Source organism: Thunnus thynnus, chromosome 3 (assembly GCF_963924715.1).
Source record: "Thunnus thynnus chromosome 3, fThuThy2.1, whole genome shotgun sequence".
NCBI lineage: Eukaryota > Metazoa > Chordata > Actinopteri > Scombriformes > Scombridae > Thunnus > Thunnus thynnus.
Window position 1 is genome coordinate 2156511 of NC_089519.1, and position 16441 is coordinate 2172951.

At 39.7% G+C, this 16441-nt stretch overlaps 1 protein-coding gene across 6 annotated transcripts in view; it reads right to left on the bottom strand.

Moving 5' to 3' along the window:
• Nucleotides 1-7411: 7411 nt before the first annotated feature.
• Nucleotides 7412-16441, bottom strand: part of septin9b (septin 9b) — a 71980-nt gene continuing 62950 nt past the window's right edge. For all 6 annotated transcript variants that reach the window (XM_067580092.1, XM_067580083.1, XM_067580075.1 and 3 more), the window contains 5 exons: nucleotides 15458-15575; nucleotides 12466-12561; nucleotides 12061-12157; nucleotides 9677-9728; nucleotides 7412-9569 (listed from right to left, as the gene is read on the bottom strand). In XM_067580092.1, coding sequence (XP_067436193.1) covers nucleotides 9350-9569; nucleotides 9677-9728; nucleotides 12061-12157; nucleotides 12466-12561; nucleotides 15458-15575 — 583 coding nt within the window. In that variant the 3' untranslated portion in view covers nucleotides 7412-9349. The remainder of the gene's footprint in view (nucleotides 9570-9676; nucleotides 9729-12060; nucleotides 12158-12465; nucleotides 12562-15457; nucleotides 15576-16441) is intronic.

Sequence of the window (16441 nt, forward strand, 5' to 3'; positions counted from 1 at the left end):
ATAAACACCCATGAAGGACAACGACTACGACACGTTACATTACAATGGTGGAAAAGGCTGGCTTTATTCCTACATGTATGCAACATGAATCATTGTTTCCTGAGTCAGTAGACACTGGTAATGTGCCACCATGGAGCAATATGGTTGTGGGTGAAGAACAGTGATATATTCAGCTATATAATCCAGCTGAGACTCATAATGTACCTGCTGTTAGATTTGGCATGGATTCCTGTATTTGTGAAGCAGCACTATGGTAGAAGGAAGAGGCAAGCCGCCTTTTCCTTCCTGAAAATTAGGCTAATCAGTACAGAATTACATTTTTTCATCCCATTGAAAGAGCTGCAAACCCTGTGAATTGTTATCAAACTTCAGTGGAGAAAAACACATACCTTGCCAATCTCCAACTGGCCCACCATAGCCGTCAATCCAGCCGCAACACATCATCACCAAACCCCGAGCCCAGCCAGCCTCCTGCAGACAGACTGCTCACCATCTAAGGGAGAAGTGATGAAAACACATTTCAATATGCTGACAAATTTAAAAGCTTGTCAGATTTACCTTGCTTGAGCTGATATGACTTTAAAATATTCCATGTAGCTAGTGCTGTTGAACGGCTAATTAATGCAGACCTCCCAGTGTTTCACAGTTTGCTACCACATGTTGGATCCTTGCCTGAGCCGAGCATTGGCTCCCTGCAAGAACAAACTGTAGCTTAACACGAGCTGCTAACTCTGGAGAATACTGCAAAAAGATGTTTAAAGCTTCCCGAGGGATGGTATCTCTGTTCTTGTGACTTCTGTCTACATTTTTGTTAGAAAGGAAGGCTTTGATGAGTGCTGATGAGGAGTGAAAACTCTGTTTCAGTAGTCGTGAGCCGAGCCAATTCAATAAACATCCAATGCGTGTTGTGTACCTTTGTGCATAGCAATGTGGATGGATCTTTGACAACCGACTCAATGAAGTGCTAACCCTGGGTTTTATGGAGAGTGTTGAATCTATTATTGACAACAAACCATGGTTCTTACTTCATAATTAGTCCTGAAAATCATGATATTTGAAATTTACTCACAGAGACCATTCAAATATAACACTACTGCCCTTCCAATGAGCTGTCCTTAACAAAAAACCAGACAGCTAAAAGTGTAAAGTCCTTCAATAAACACAAAGTATGGCTTTTCTTGGATATTTAATAAAGATTCACAACTGGAAAGCTGCAATAAAAGCACAAATTGCAAACAGAAATCAGAATCAAACAAATACTGACACCATATCAGGCTCCAACTTTTGGCAACAGAAAATGCTGAGTCACATGGCAAGCAGAGCTAATTACCAGCTGTTTGCTAGCAAACAATTAACACAGCTTTAGGCCCAGTTTGCAGCAAAATAAAGCAGCTATATTCTCCTGATAGTATCTAAAATCTGATAAAAAAAACAAAATATTCACAGACAAATGGTCCCAGGACAACAAGAAGCAATAAATTGCAGGAGGAGAATACTTATCCTTTATCTGGGGACAGATGTTGGTTAGCATAGTAGGCTATAGCCTATTTGGCCAATATAGGTAGCTTAGCTAACCAGTAGCTAAAGGTAGCTAAACTTTTGGTGGATATTATGGCGCTTTATAGATAACTAGCTTAGGTTCAAAATGTCAGTTCCATTTCACATATCTTAGTAACACATATTCCAGATTTTCTCACCTTAAATGATCAAAATGTATGGATGCTAAATTGGTGATTAACAAGAATGACTCAAGTGCTGTCTGTGAAACTGTAAATTAGATGTATGGTAGACAAGTTATTTCACCATAATTACTGCAGGGAATGTAACAGCCCAGTTGTCCACTTTTCTTCTTATCAGTCTGTAAATCAGTATGATTGGAGTCTGGGATGTGTGGTTGGAATATTGCAAATTAAAGCTGAAAATGACAAAAATACAAAGCTTTGACTTTTGCTAATTTACACACATTTCATGAAGCCTCAAATTCTGTTTCTGAAAGGTGTCACAAAACAGCAAACTGAGTTAATTACACAAGGTACTTGTGTTGAAAATTAGTAGAAAGTACCGTTGCTACTTCACCGGTGAACTAGTGCTCAAATCACAAGAAAAGCGAAGGTGAATGGCAGCATAACAATTAAGCGCAGTCTGCACGTAACTGAAGGAAAACATTTCAGTACACATGGCCTTCGTCTGGGTTTTTTACAGAACAAAACACAACTTGTGCAGTAAATAAACCACAAGTGGCTGAATCTTTAACAATTATCCAATAATAGCTAGACACACAAAGCCATTTCTTACAGGATGCTGCACCTTTAACACAGACAACAAGTGGAAGCTCTGAAAGCTCATTTTGGCTCAGACAGTCTCTCTCTGTGCCATAAGGTAATCCGTCTGGTTTCTGAAAAAATCTGCTCTGGTGTCATACGATGTGAAATGCAGTGTAGAATCTGGTAGAAGATGGCAAAGTCTTGGTTACACTCACACACATTGATACTTCGATTGATAACGATATAATCAATTAAAGAGACATCTGGGTACAGTCAAAGTGCAGTCCTGACATCATGAACGCTACTCCAGAAGTCTCCGTAATCAATTAAGTATCAATAAATCTTCTTGCATAAGACATCCTGTTTCTGAATTGACAGGCTCAAGATTTCTATAACAAACAGCAAGATTTCAAAAGAACTAAGACATGCTAAGTGCAAATTTTATTTAAATTTTTGCCTTGAAACGTCAAATGTGTTTGACGAGATCATAAAGAAACTGTGTATTTTCTGCAGTTTGGCTGTGAACATCTGACATCTGAATAAGATCAGATTTCAGCGTCTGGGGAGTGCCAACTGTGCATTAAATATGCACATGGACATCAAAACTGTTAAAGTTGTAACATGCAGAAAAGAGAGAAAAATCAAGTGAGCTGATAAGTGATTTAACTCAATGTGTTGTCTGAAATAGGTTAGATTAAAAGCTGGTGTCAGCGGTCAGTTAGATTTTAGAGGGCTCCTGCCTTGGGGGCGTTGAGGTTTTTTTTTTGGACTGGCAACTGGCAACCTGACAGGGTCGCAGTCCAACACAGATAAAAGTCAGAGAATCAGTGAGATTACAGCCTCAGGAAGTCGTTCTGAGTAGGCGTTGGGCTTATTTCTGTGTAACGGACAAGGTTGTCTGGTACACAAGGGCTAGACCCAAACGCACGACTCAAACAGTGGTTCCAAAAAACAAAGTCTTTAATAGCAGGTTCGGTACACGGGCTGGCAGTCAGAGAAGGCAACAGGACCAAAAAGGGCTAAGCAGAGGCAGAGGCAGAGTCAAAAAAAGGCAGATCCAGGGTCAAAAACACTAGAGACTAAAACAAAGAGGATAATACTGAAACATTTGCGACTAAGGGCTAAGACGAACTGGCAGGGGTCACACAGACTAAATACACAAGGGGAGTGAGGGTAATGAGACACAGGTGGAGGACATTAGGGGATGACGACATGGACAGGAGCGGGAAACACACAAGGGCAGGAAGTGGATCTGGAACGAGAGGAGAGTTAGAAACCAAAATAAAACAGGAAATGCAGAACTAAATGAGAGAAAAAACAAAACATAACCTAAAGGCAGGATGATTCATGACGGTAACTGAAATCTGTAGTGTGAGTCTATGTCCAAAGGAGGTTCTGAATGCTTATAGCAGATAAAGATAAAACAGTGTTCGTACACGGGTTCATTTATTATGAATAAATTGGTCTCAAATTGCTGCCACTGACATAAAAAAAATGAGAGAGAGAGGAGACTTGGATGTGCTGGTCTGCATGTTGTGTCTAACACTTCACTGTGATGGGCAATAATCAGTCCACAGCAAAGTTAAACCCTGAATGAGTGAATAATTCACCAAAAGATGCTAAAACTCCAAAGAGAATAAAAACCAGAGAATGAAAGTTACAGCTCAGTGCAGAGTGCAGCAGTGATCTGGGAAGAAAGAAGATAGAACACAGAGAGGGTTTCTTTCTCCTTTCTTGTTAAAATAAAGCTGTAAGAACAGTTAAATTGGTTGAAATCGTGTGATTATGAAATATACAATGTAAGAATTATGTGATATAATTGTGATGTTATATAATTGTTACAGGGTCACTATGGAAAAAATAGTAAGAAAAAGTGTGAAAAAAAGCTTCTGATGTGAAGGTGAGAAAATCCACCCATCAATTATTCGTAGTCAGGTTGAATTATATCAAGACCAGAGGTTTGATTTTGTTGAGGCGTCTATCTCCCTCTACACTGGAAGTTGGAATGACTGGTGTAGATGTAAACCAGACACCACAGTTTGGGGGTGGGGGCGTGGGAGGTGGGGGGCTGTGGGAAGGATGAGAGGACACACATGCAATGTTGGGAAATAACCAGTTACATGTACTACTGTTCTAAATGTAAAAACAAAACATTTGAACCTTAATTCAAGTTATATTGGAGAACTTTTAATGAAAGCATGACAGTAGGGGAGACCGGGGATGGTTGTAACATTTTTGACATTTCTGTCTGTAGCTTGCTGCTCTTTTAAACCAGTGCATTTAAAATGTGATGCAAACTAATGACATGTGTCTGCTATTAAATGGTGTAGCTGTTATCTCTGCAATACAAACAGAAAATGCATGGTTTAGTCTCAAATACAAGGAGTGAAATGTTACAATTGACCCCATGGTCCGGGTGAGTTGTAACATACCCTGGGGTTAAATGTAACATTATGAAATAAAGATTATGACAAAAACTTAAGATACTGAAAACTTTTTATTCAACACTTAAATGACTTAACATAATTAGGATGTGTCTGTATGTGTGTGTGTGTTACACTATATTTGAAAATAATAATAACACTGAGAAAAATGTGCAAATGTGCACCAGCTTCATCAATTGAACATTAATGTGTTTCTGTGTGAGTGTGTCTGTGTGTGCCAAGTATGTTAGTCACCGTCGGAGTCACAGTGGTGACAGATGACAGATGTACTCCAAAATGTTGTCAGTCTTTCTCTTCCAGGACCCAAGCATACTGAAATTCAAAGTAAACATATAAATACACTAACATTTCTGCTTGGGGTAGGTTGTAACATTTTTTCACAGACTCTTGTAGCCATGAACTAGCTTACCTTACAGCTAACAACTAAAACATTAGCACTAACCACTTGTATGAATCTACACAGACACATAATTAACATGATTTAAGTTTGATGAGTTCATCTATAAATCAGGCAATGCTATCACAAAAATAAATAAATAAAAAAAAATTTCTTTCTAAAATCGGCTGCGTCTGCCACAGGGTGCAACTTCCTCACATACGTAACAAGGACTAAATTGAGCATGTGCAGAGTGAATCAGGTGACTTGTAACTTGTTCCTGATTGGAGAAATTGAAAGTGTTGCAACTAACCCATGTTACAACCATCCCCGGTCTCCCCTAATCAGTGTTGAGTACTGCTGTGAAGTTTATACTGCCTGGTTTAAAATATATGCTTTTAGACAGGCAATACAAGATAAACTGTAGTAAAGAAAAACAACAAAGATTAAAGTTGTATGTCTGGTTGGTGTATGAGTGTGAGAGAAAGGCAGGTGTATGTTACTCCAACTCTGAAGAATATTATGGTAGGTAATTATTGTTGATCTTTTGATCAACGAGGGGGGAAATGTGAAGGAATTTTCCACATATCAGTCAGCCAGCTGTCCCCATTTGGGTCAAGCTGTACCTCTCTTGAGGGTTTTGTCTTGAGCCAAGGTTGTCTGAGAAGCAAATCCTTATCTGAAAGTTTAACAAGGCATGCAGAGAGTTTTCCTGCAGACTTTTGGAGGAGCATTGATTGTGTCAGGGCTGCTCTTTGATTTTACCCAGATGTTTCTTCAGTCAATTAAGTGTGAAATAAATTTTCTTGCATAAGACATCCAAGGCTCCTGATATTTCTCAAGATTTTCACTGCTATTTAGGTTTAAATCTTTGTAGCACCTTTTACTGTCTAATTCACTGCATCGTTATGTGAATTTCTATTGGAAAAAGTCACTGAATGAGATAAATGCAAGTACAGATGTCAGTTCATATGTACCACTAAATTGGTCTAGTACCTGTGCCAGTCAGCGGACCAGGCGCTGTTACAGCAGTGTCACAGTTGTCATTATCACTCACCTTCATGCTTCAGGATGGCTGCCTGGGAAACTGTTTAGATAGAAGTGTCAACCTTAGATGAGTGTTCAATAGATACTCATTTTTCTGGATCTTTCATTGTCTCTCACCTTCACATTTGTCATTTATCACCATGCAGCGTCGTCCTCAGCAGGAGGAGAGTTTCAAACCAACGGATCCAACGCAGACATGGCAGGAAAAGCAGGAGCAGCAGGAGCTACAACGTGTGAAAGGGTGACAATGACCTTCGACAAACAACACTGTCAACACATTACGACCAGCAGGGTGGTTGAGAAAGAGTGTGACAGGAGGTGTAAATGAGAAGCCCTATTAAATCAGTGTTGTGTGAGCATGGTGTGATGCTACTGAAAAGCTGTAAATTTGCAAGAACACATTTCATTTCAGTTGACTTTGTATTGTGAAATGTGGTATGCTGGATATTTTTGTCTATGCATATTATAATGAACTGAATACATATTATAATGAACTGAGTTCAAGACAAATGAACTGCTCTCAAACTGTACTGTAGTTCATGTGCAGTGGTCATTATTATAGTGAATGTGTTCCAATAAGTTCACAGATAAGCACACAGTTAACAGTCTGCCGCTCACTATGTGACACATACTGTAACTATTTAATCTTAACAGTCAATAAATAATTGACTGAATGTTTTACACGGTTCTTTTAAAAACAGCCTTTGTGTCACACACAGCAACCACAGTTTAGTAGTTTTTATATTTATCCAAACCTGTTCAACATTCTCATTTTAACTTAATCACTGCGACTGTTTTAGTACAAATAAAAAGTAATCAATGTAGCTCTTTAATTACAGAATAGCTAAAAGAGCTTTAAGAAGCCACGTCTTTAATGTGTTCTAAAATTACTGCAGCAAGCAAGGTGTTTAGAGGTTTATTCTTTAATTAAAGGGATGATATCTCACTAAACAAAGTATATAAATTTGTTGGAAATGATTAAATGTTGATGAAAAAGATTTGGCTCCACCAATCAGATGTCAGGTGAAGACTTAACAATTATGAGACAAAATACGATGAAAAGGTTCTGAACTAATTAAAAAAACATTGTCATTTTAACCGTAGTCGCTAACGGATGAAATATTGACGTTTTCATGCTCTAATTAGCTCAACCTTGAGAATCATCAGCAGCAGCTCTTTGTTGTGCCTCTCTACGCTGAAACTGAATAAAGTTTAGAGTTATTAAACATTTCTCTATTTGCTTTTTTTTTTTTTTGGCAAATCAAGACAATCAATCAATGTTAAACAATAAAAATATCAATCTTTATTCTTTGAGATAGCATATCAATTTAAAACCTTAAGCTATAATACCATAACAAATTACACAAGAACTATACAACAGTAAACAAAGTGTAACCCAATATCTTTCTCTTGGTTTATGAAATTATTATCTGTCCTGAAGGCAAGTATGCAATTATTTTATATTTGGAGACGTGACGAGGCAGTGCATACACTGAGTATTTTTGTTAGGAAATTATGAGAACGTTATAAATTTAGACGTAGCCTCTAAAATGTCCCTTGAGCTTGTAATTTCACAAATATTAACAAAAAAACATCCCAGTTCCTTCTGTAATAGAGTGGCATCATGTACAAGGTTTTATTTAAAGGTTTATGGCACAAATTCTTCCTCTCAATGGTAATAAAACATCCTCCTCTGACAAAATGCTTTAAGCTTGCAATGTAAATGTCACTGCTGTAAATATTATCTATTGGCAGGATCAGTTGTAATTATTAGTATTCAAAGTACAAATATAGACGACTTCTGTACTTCACTAGCAGGTAAATCGGTGCTAGTTATAACGCAGCCTTGCCAAAAGGATGCAACATACTACATGAATACAGGCAACAGAAACACTTTCTAAACCCAAAAAGATCATCACTCTTTAAGACCTGCAGCAAACCTCTGGAAGCCAACAGCTGGAATGAAAGATGAATTAGTTGAATTCCACTAAACATACACATAAATAACTATTCATAAATCCATTCTATGTACTGCGTGTGCTTCTCTTTAGAACAGAAAAAAAATTGACTTTTATTTGGTTTACAGTCAGTAAAATGGACAAAACGGCTGCACAGATTCCTCCACAACCCCCCCCATCTTATATAATAATATTAGAACATGAACAACAGCAATAAAAATACAATAGTAAATAAGCAATGTAAAATGCAAGGTATGACTGTATTACACGACATCGGCTTTATATAGAAAGAGACGGGATGGTTTGGCAAAAAAGGGGTTTCGAAAACATCATAAAACAACGGAAAAATGACACGAGGACTCGTTTTTCCCGAAAGCTGCTCCACACTAATGCTTTCTTTTTTTAATTTGCAGTGCGGAGGTGTCAACAATATCTTTACTTCCTCCATAACACTAATCTAAATATCTCTACTTAACCCTAGTTTCTATACAAAACTATACACCACAACGCAAAGCAGACCAGGCCAGTGGCACTAACAGTTATTTCTACTTTAGAGCTAATCTAGTTATCATCTGATATGCTGTATTTCATTTGGAGTCATGGTGTTATCTCCTCATCTGGACGGCCCCATCAGACCAAACCTCCTGTCAACCGAAGATCCTGCAAAAGTAGTTTATAGAAAAAAACAGGATATTTTCCTCTGGATGCTCTTTTTCCATTATACTCATCTAAACTGATCAAAATCTTGTCTATTGTTTCACTGCTGAGTTACTTAATCTAACTTGCAGCTGCTGCAGGCCTGACAGCCAATGGATGATCTAAAAATAAACCCAGCAGCTAAAGCTCAGTTATAAGACATGAGTAAATTAAATTTTGTTTATCCATGACTTGAGAACTTTCACGGTTTATTTTAGACGATCCTGTATGGAGATTGTATTGGTCGAAACAAGAGCGGACGAGAAGTGTATGTGCATCTTTGCTCAGAATCTAAATGATGAAAAAAGATGGAAAAACTTGCTGCAGGATAAGAAATGTAGAGTGTTAGTCTGAGTACTGTTTCTTGTTACTTATTGATAAATTAAAAGCTGTGGTTTAGGTCTGTTTTTTTTTTGCCAAAAAAGTCCTTCTAGGAATTGAGTGTGTGTTTGTATGCGTGTGGGCTTGTTCATGTAAACAGAGAAACAGATGTGTGAGTATAAGTTTTGTGCCTGGCTGTGTCCTGATGTCATAAATTGGCGATTTTTCTCCGTACAGGACTCTCTACATCTCGTGGGACAGGGCTTCATGCTGAGCAGCCACTCCGTTGGCCTGCGTGGCGCCAGGCTGCTCCTCGGGCTGACCGTTGGTCTTTGACTGAACAGCGGGATGGTCAGACGGTGGTTGAGAGTTGAAAAGGGCGTTGGATTCATTTAACCGGCGGACGCGATACGTCTCATAGTGGATGCTGCCTGTGATGTCCTTGATGTTCTGCATGTGTGTCCTGAAAGAAAGAAAGACAGTTTTATGATGACAGCAAGTTTTGCCTGTAACTTCAATTCATTTCAACACCTCCACAAGATAAAAGAGAGCAGAAGGCTGGTGTGATACCTGATGAGGAGGTCTCGCAGGTAAGCAAACTCACAGTGTGCAATATTCTCAACTGAAAAAAAGAGGAGAGAAAAGAGGAGCGTCAGTAACTTGAGAGAGAATCACAGAAAATCCTGACAGTACAGTTTCATCTCTTGCAGTCAGAGTGAAATAAAACTTTACATGCACAGGGAAAGAAACCCCAAAACATGAGACCTTCAGCTCCGACATACTTGCAATTACTTGATGCACCACAAGATGGTGGTGCTGCTTGTAAGTCAACTGAAGGGCATCCTCTCTCATGTCATCTGCAGCAATTTTCTTAAGCCAAGATAACACACTCCTCCACTTTTGAGTAATTTAATACATCTCAGCTCTCCTCTATATTGGAGAACTTTAAGTGAGACGTTTTAACAAGCTCCCCGTGACAAGCTGCCGGTGCCTCCAGTAGGGCTAACACATGTTTGAATTATAGATTATGTCAAGAGTGTAAATGAAAAAAAAGGAGGGTGCTATTTATGTAAAGCTTTGAAATCCAGGGGCAGGAAATTAAATTCCCTTTGAAAGGAGGAGAGTGGAATAACTGCTGGGTCTGTGAGTGCTGATTAGTCTCGTCGAGGGAAAGTTGTAAAGACGAACTGTGCTGGTATCTCCTTTTTACTCACGGGGGAAGTATGGAGCACCTATATACAATATATGCATTTAAATGCATCCCTACTCTTGTTCCTCCCTTCATCTCTTAAAAATAACTTCTGATATATAGAGACTTGACTTCTGGCGTCTCCTCCGAGGTCTAATGTACGATGTTGGTGCCGACAAGTCCGGCAGCCCGGCGGCTTCCTCTCTCCTCCTTTTCCTTGTTCCCTCTCTCTCCCACCTCTTGGCTTTACTAGAATGAAGCCATTGTTCTTTCAGTCGGACAAGACGGCATTTGTCCCGCAGTCCATGTACTTCACCTCTCTCACCCCGCAGCTCTGTGGAGTTAATTTCATAACGCTTGCTGAGAGAGCAGTAGCCACCTTCGAATTCTAACATTAAAAAAGGGTTCATGGTGTTACCTCTAAAATGTCATCTTTTTGGGAGGAAAAACAGCCTTGTTGTAGTTTAAACTAAAAGGCTTTACTGTGATTCCAATAAGGCAACATGATCCTTCATTTGAACCCAAATCATAAAGATACTTCGATGTATTTATCATTTTTTATAATCTTTGCAATAATAAATTGATTGATATCCCTCTACTTCATGCTCGCTGGCTCACACTCGCAATCCGATATCTTATTTTAATGATTTGGAAGACTTGAGCAATCACAGAACTACATTTTTCACTTTACATCTTAGATTCACATTAACATGCACAACACATTTCTCACAATGTCTGTGAAGGCCAAGTTCCTCGTACACAGTGATTACAGACTGTGGTTCCTTCTGAATTACAGATCAAACGGACAAGTAGCTTTTGAGATCATACAGTCTGAAATAATAATTTACATGATAGAAAAGTGATTACAGTATTTATATTTTACAATATAATATAATGATTATATAATGAAGCCAATATCCCACAACTCAGTATGCACCTCGAGAAGAGTGTGCTGAAGAATGTCCTGAGAAGGAGACAATGTTAAACACTGTCCAGACCTCCTTCAGCTGTCTTTTTGTCCTCCAATCATACTGTCACTCCCCGTCCAGACAGACGTCCTCTCCATCAAACACCCCCACAGGTGAGAGAGGACACTCACTTGCTTATAACTTCTTTGGCAGTGTGTATGTGTGTGTGTGTGTGTGTGTGTGTTTTCCCAACAGACACAGCGAGTCTTGTAAATCTCTCCCTCCTGTCTCCTAGGTCTTCCTAGCAACAGTCGTCAGAGAGACGTATGTAAACAAATGCCTGGTAGTGGAACGGTTAAATGAGCTGGCCAGATTTTAAAACTGTAGTCCGTAACTTTCCACATGTCCCGTGTCTTCTTTGGGAAACTGTTTTTTTTTTTTTTTTTGGTATGTTGTGAATATGTCAAACACCAAGCAGGTAATGTGAGTGTGATTTACTGTCTACTCACTATCATTTACTAAAGTGATGAAATTAGACGGCCTTGGCACTGTCAACTGCACAGATGTGACCCAGGTGTAAGCGCGGTAAATTTGCCAATTCAGTGTTTGATGCTCCACCGTACAGATGGACGTTGTAAAGATATATTAATTGAATTATGTTATGATTTTTAAGCTTTAATTGATGCTGGCAGTCGCAGCTACAGTACATATGGCTGATTTGTGGTTAGACTGTGAAGGAACATACATTATCCTGCCTGGTGACTCAATTTCCATTGTCTGTTTGGCAGAAAAGTAACCAGCTGTGCTTTTGATCGTGTGTATACGTGTGTGTGTGTGTGTGGATTTATGTGTATTACCCTCTATGGTGCCCCACTTTGTTTTCCTCCCTAGAATCTTCTTCCCGTTCACCTGGTACTCCTGGTCACTGCCCACCACAGCAAAAGGGATCATCTCCTGTTGAGCGCACAAACACACGCACAGCCATCGAAGTGTTACCAGCGACTCGTTTTCAGGTCATGCTTCGGTTGGTTATCTTTGCTAGAACAAGACGCCGTCTTTGTGACAAACATGGCTTTTAAGATTTCCCAAAAGAAAAACAGGAAATAAAAGATGACATTATATCCAACAAAGGCTTAAATCTGAATCTGCAAAATACCCATTTGTGATTTGCTACAGAGTGTGAAGTGCTGAAACCACAAGAGGACATCCTCTACTGTGGTTGTTGAAGTCTGAACTGACTGAATTTGACAATGTGGACTTACCCTGATTTTGTCATTGATCATCCTGTCCTCTGCATCCTCGTCAAACTCTTTCTGGGGATAAACATCAATCCCGTTGGCTCGCAGCTCTTCCCTAATCTGCACAAAGCCAAACACAGTAACACATAGGAAATTAAATGCACAGTTTGAGTAACTGCAAACTTATACAGTACATAATGTGATATTTTACCAGGCTTTAAAGTCTACATGTCTTTAGAAATATTTGTTTTGCTGAATCACGATTACACAGAGGCAAATGTTTCCATAATGAGCTGAAACCGAGACTGAAGAAAGGGAAGTCCGACTGCCAAACACAAACAGTCTATCAGGCCAAAACCCTTCATCCGTCATCTCAACATCCCAGCAATCACTCTGCAGCCCACACCCAAGTCAATCAGCCACACACATACATAAGTGGGACTAAATCTGTTTACATACGAGTATTGAAGTTTGGGCCGGGAAGTTGGACAGAAGCTGTTCTAAAACACTAGAGGGCTTAAATAAACACTTGGTCATGTTATACTCGTGTTGACATTAAATGGATCTTAATATACTTGACACAAAGGAGTTAACATGGAGGTTAAACCACTCTGAGAAAAAAAAAATACATCCAGACAGAGGTATGGCTTATAAAACGGCCACCCCAATTCTCTGTATGTCTTTATAATGACTGAAGCTCAGGCAGGAACGCAGAAAAATAGACAGAAGCTTCTGGAAGAAATGTCCTTTTAATGAATGACTGTTCACTCCCACAATTACTACTCTGACAATTTCCACTTGGTCCTTGATCAAACATTTCATTGTTTATCCATGGAAGCGTTCTCAGGGTTACATTATAGGATGCAAACCAAGTCAAATTCTACAAAAAAGCCACATCAACTGTTGGTTGAAGGAACGCGAACAGACATTCACAGCTAGACACTGAGGCTGAACATTTAATAAAAAAAAAAAATAAAAAAAACCCCCCTCTTATTCTGTTTGCATGTCAAGTTGCTACAGGGAAAATGTGGGGGGAAAAAAATCATTTGGCACGAGAGGCTTTTAGTCAATAATCTTCAGGGTCATACAGAGCATGTGCGGCCAACCAAAACAACCCAGCTACAAGCCCTGCGGCTTCCATTCTGTGCCAGGGCCTGGTCCAGTCCCTGCTTTGTTCTTATTGGCCCGTGTTACAAGCATCAGGGGGAAACCGGTAGCCAAGACACCCATTGTGCTTCTCTGAAATGAATAAAGCCGTTAGAGAAGTCTGTATTCTTGGACGGAGGGATGGAGAAGATAAAGCAAGTGATGGAGGAAGGCAGGTGGCTGTCTGCCTCCTGAGTCCTGTCGACTGAAAATTATCCAACAGAAACACACTGAGGAAGGGATGCAGCAGTGACCGTTACAGACTCAGGCCAAGTGGAGCAAGAAGCTGTTGGAGCAGGGAAAGCCATAACGAGGATGTGAAGAATGTGAGGTTAGGATTATCAGCCTGTTAGTTTTCTACGAATACTATAACATACCAACTAAAAGCAAAATACACACCTAGAAGAACATCAAGTCACAAGACTAGCCTAATGCTAAGTTAAAATCTGCCTTTTACATGAGCCTGAACACCTTTCCTTTAGTCTGGATATGCATCTGCTGACTTTGGCCTCGTAGCTTTTGTTTGTTGCACCACCTGTTGCAGCTCTCTCAATTTAAAATTGAACATACAGGGACAATGAAACCAGACATTTTTTAAGAGGAAAATGTCCAAATTCTCTGATTCCAGCTTCTCAATGGTGAAAACTTTCTGGTTTCTTTAGTCCTCTATGATAATGAACTAAATATCTTAAGGTTGTGGACTGTTGGTCGGGACAAAAGATGACATTTCAAAAAGTCATCTTGTGCTTTGGGAAACAGAAATTTTTCACTGTTTTCTGACATTTTAAAGATCAAACACCAAACACAAAGTACAGCTGAGGCTGCTGATGGGAATGTCTTTAGTTTTGCAGGTATTTGGTTGAAAAAAGTCATTTTCTGACCTTGTGGGGGCAATTAGATGAAAAGGCAGGGGATCACAAAAGCACCAAAGTCATTAGGGTTAATGTCTATACCTTATATCCTGGGAATCCACCCAATAGTTAATCAGATATTCCACAAAAAAACAAGGGATCACCAGTCAGTAGGATTCTTACTCTGGGGATCACAAATCTCTGGACAACATATCACAGCAATCCATCAAAAAGTTGTTGAGATGTTTCAGTCTGGATCAAAGTGGTGGACCGACCGACTTATATTTCCGTCCCTATACAGCCAAATGTAAAGAGCTTTGACAATCACAGAATACAAAAAGCAATTACACAACTTGGATTATTTGTAGAAATAGTCATATTATTTACTATTTTTACTTAATTTCCAGTTCTAGCCTCTAGCTTGTGTCAGAGAGGTTCTGTCTTTAATGTACCCCAGAGTGGAGACCTCTTTTACGTTGGTCGACTTGTACAGTCACCCTGTAAGTCACTGGTAATGAGGGGCCTGTCTGTTCAGTTGGCAACTGGGCAGTGGTTCCCCTCGTCTAAAAAAAGAGCCAGACTTAAGAGTTGTGGAAAGCAGTTCAGTAAATAAGTACTTCAAATAAATAGCTTAAATGCTTCCGTCTGGACTGAGCATGTGTTACAGTTATGTTGATGGTACAGTATTTCCCAGGATAGGTACAGTGTGGGTTTGCCCAGATGGCTTTTGTTTGTGGTCCCTGGCAGCTCTTCATACTGCATGTTACCGACCTGTGGTTGTGGAGGAACATACATATATGTTTGTGAGGTAAATCCGCTGACTGTTTGACCTACTGATGCATTTATTTTAAGCTTACGTTAAAGACATGCTATAGGTTATTGCAGGTGTGATGGACGGTACTATTTCAAACAGATGAATGTATGAAATTAACCAAAGTCACATAGAAGAAATAGCTAACACATACACACAAAATATATTTTAAGACACTTGTAAAACCATCCAAACACACTCCACTCACCGTCTGCTTGAAGTAGTCCCTCTCCTCCAGGGTGAGCGTGTCGGCCTTGGCGATGACGGGGACGATGTTGACCACCTTACTGAGACGCCTCATGAACTCCACATCCAGAGGCCTCAGACTTGAGGGAGAACAGAGACAACAGAGTACACTTAATTTCATGCATGAACGTACGTATGTCACTACTGTCTGTTGTTGAGCACTCCAAATAAATCTTGAGCTGCAGAAGGAGGCAAGCGAGTACAGAACGAAAAACATTCAAGTTACAACATTACAGATACATGCATGTTTGCACACAGAGCTACCAGGATGTCAACTGTATCCCTTGACTGAAAATGATCACTGTGGAACAAAGAAAATATCTTCCACTACAGGAAACTTGAGCACGTTAATTCCTAAAACATGAATGCAATGAAACACAACAACCACTGGAGGGCAATCATGGTCTATTCCATTACTTTCAGTCTAACCAGGTTTCTGGTAATGACACTCTGTATAACATGCTACTTTTTTTTCCTAGACTCTGGCACTATTTTCCTGCCTGTCCTTGAATGATTTCTGTAGACTTAGCCTTACTTGGAAAACACCATTTCCAAGTAAGGCTCTTACTCTTCTCCTGAAACATGCTCACAATTGCTCCTGGTAAAGTAAAGCAATAATTAGAGCCGTCCTTGCGTTAGTCTACACTGTTCTACACTGTAGCTCTGTTCCCTCGTGTTTCCCATTTCTCTCTCCCCTTCATGTTTTTTTTCTGTCTCAGCATTGCCTCCAGTTTCTCCTCCAGACAGACTCCCCTCATGCTGTCTGCTCTGCCCTCCAATTAGTCCCAGCCAAGCCAGGCCAGCCTGGTTCAAAGACCCAGGGGCAATTGGAGGAGAGGCCTAGCCGTCTCTACACAGAGACTGACAAGCATGTCACCATGAACGTAGGATGAAACACTGGGGAGCATGTGAGCAACAGAGTGAAGACAAAACAGAGCAGCACAAA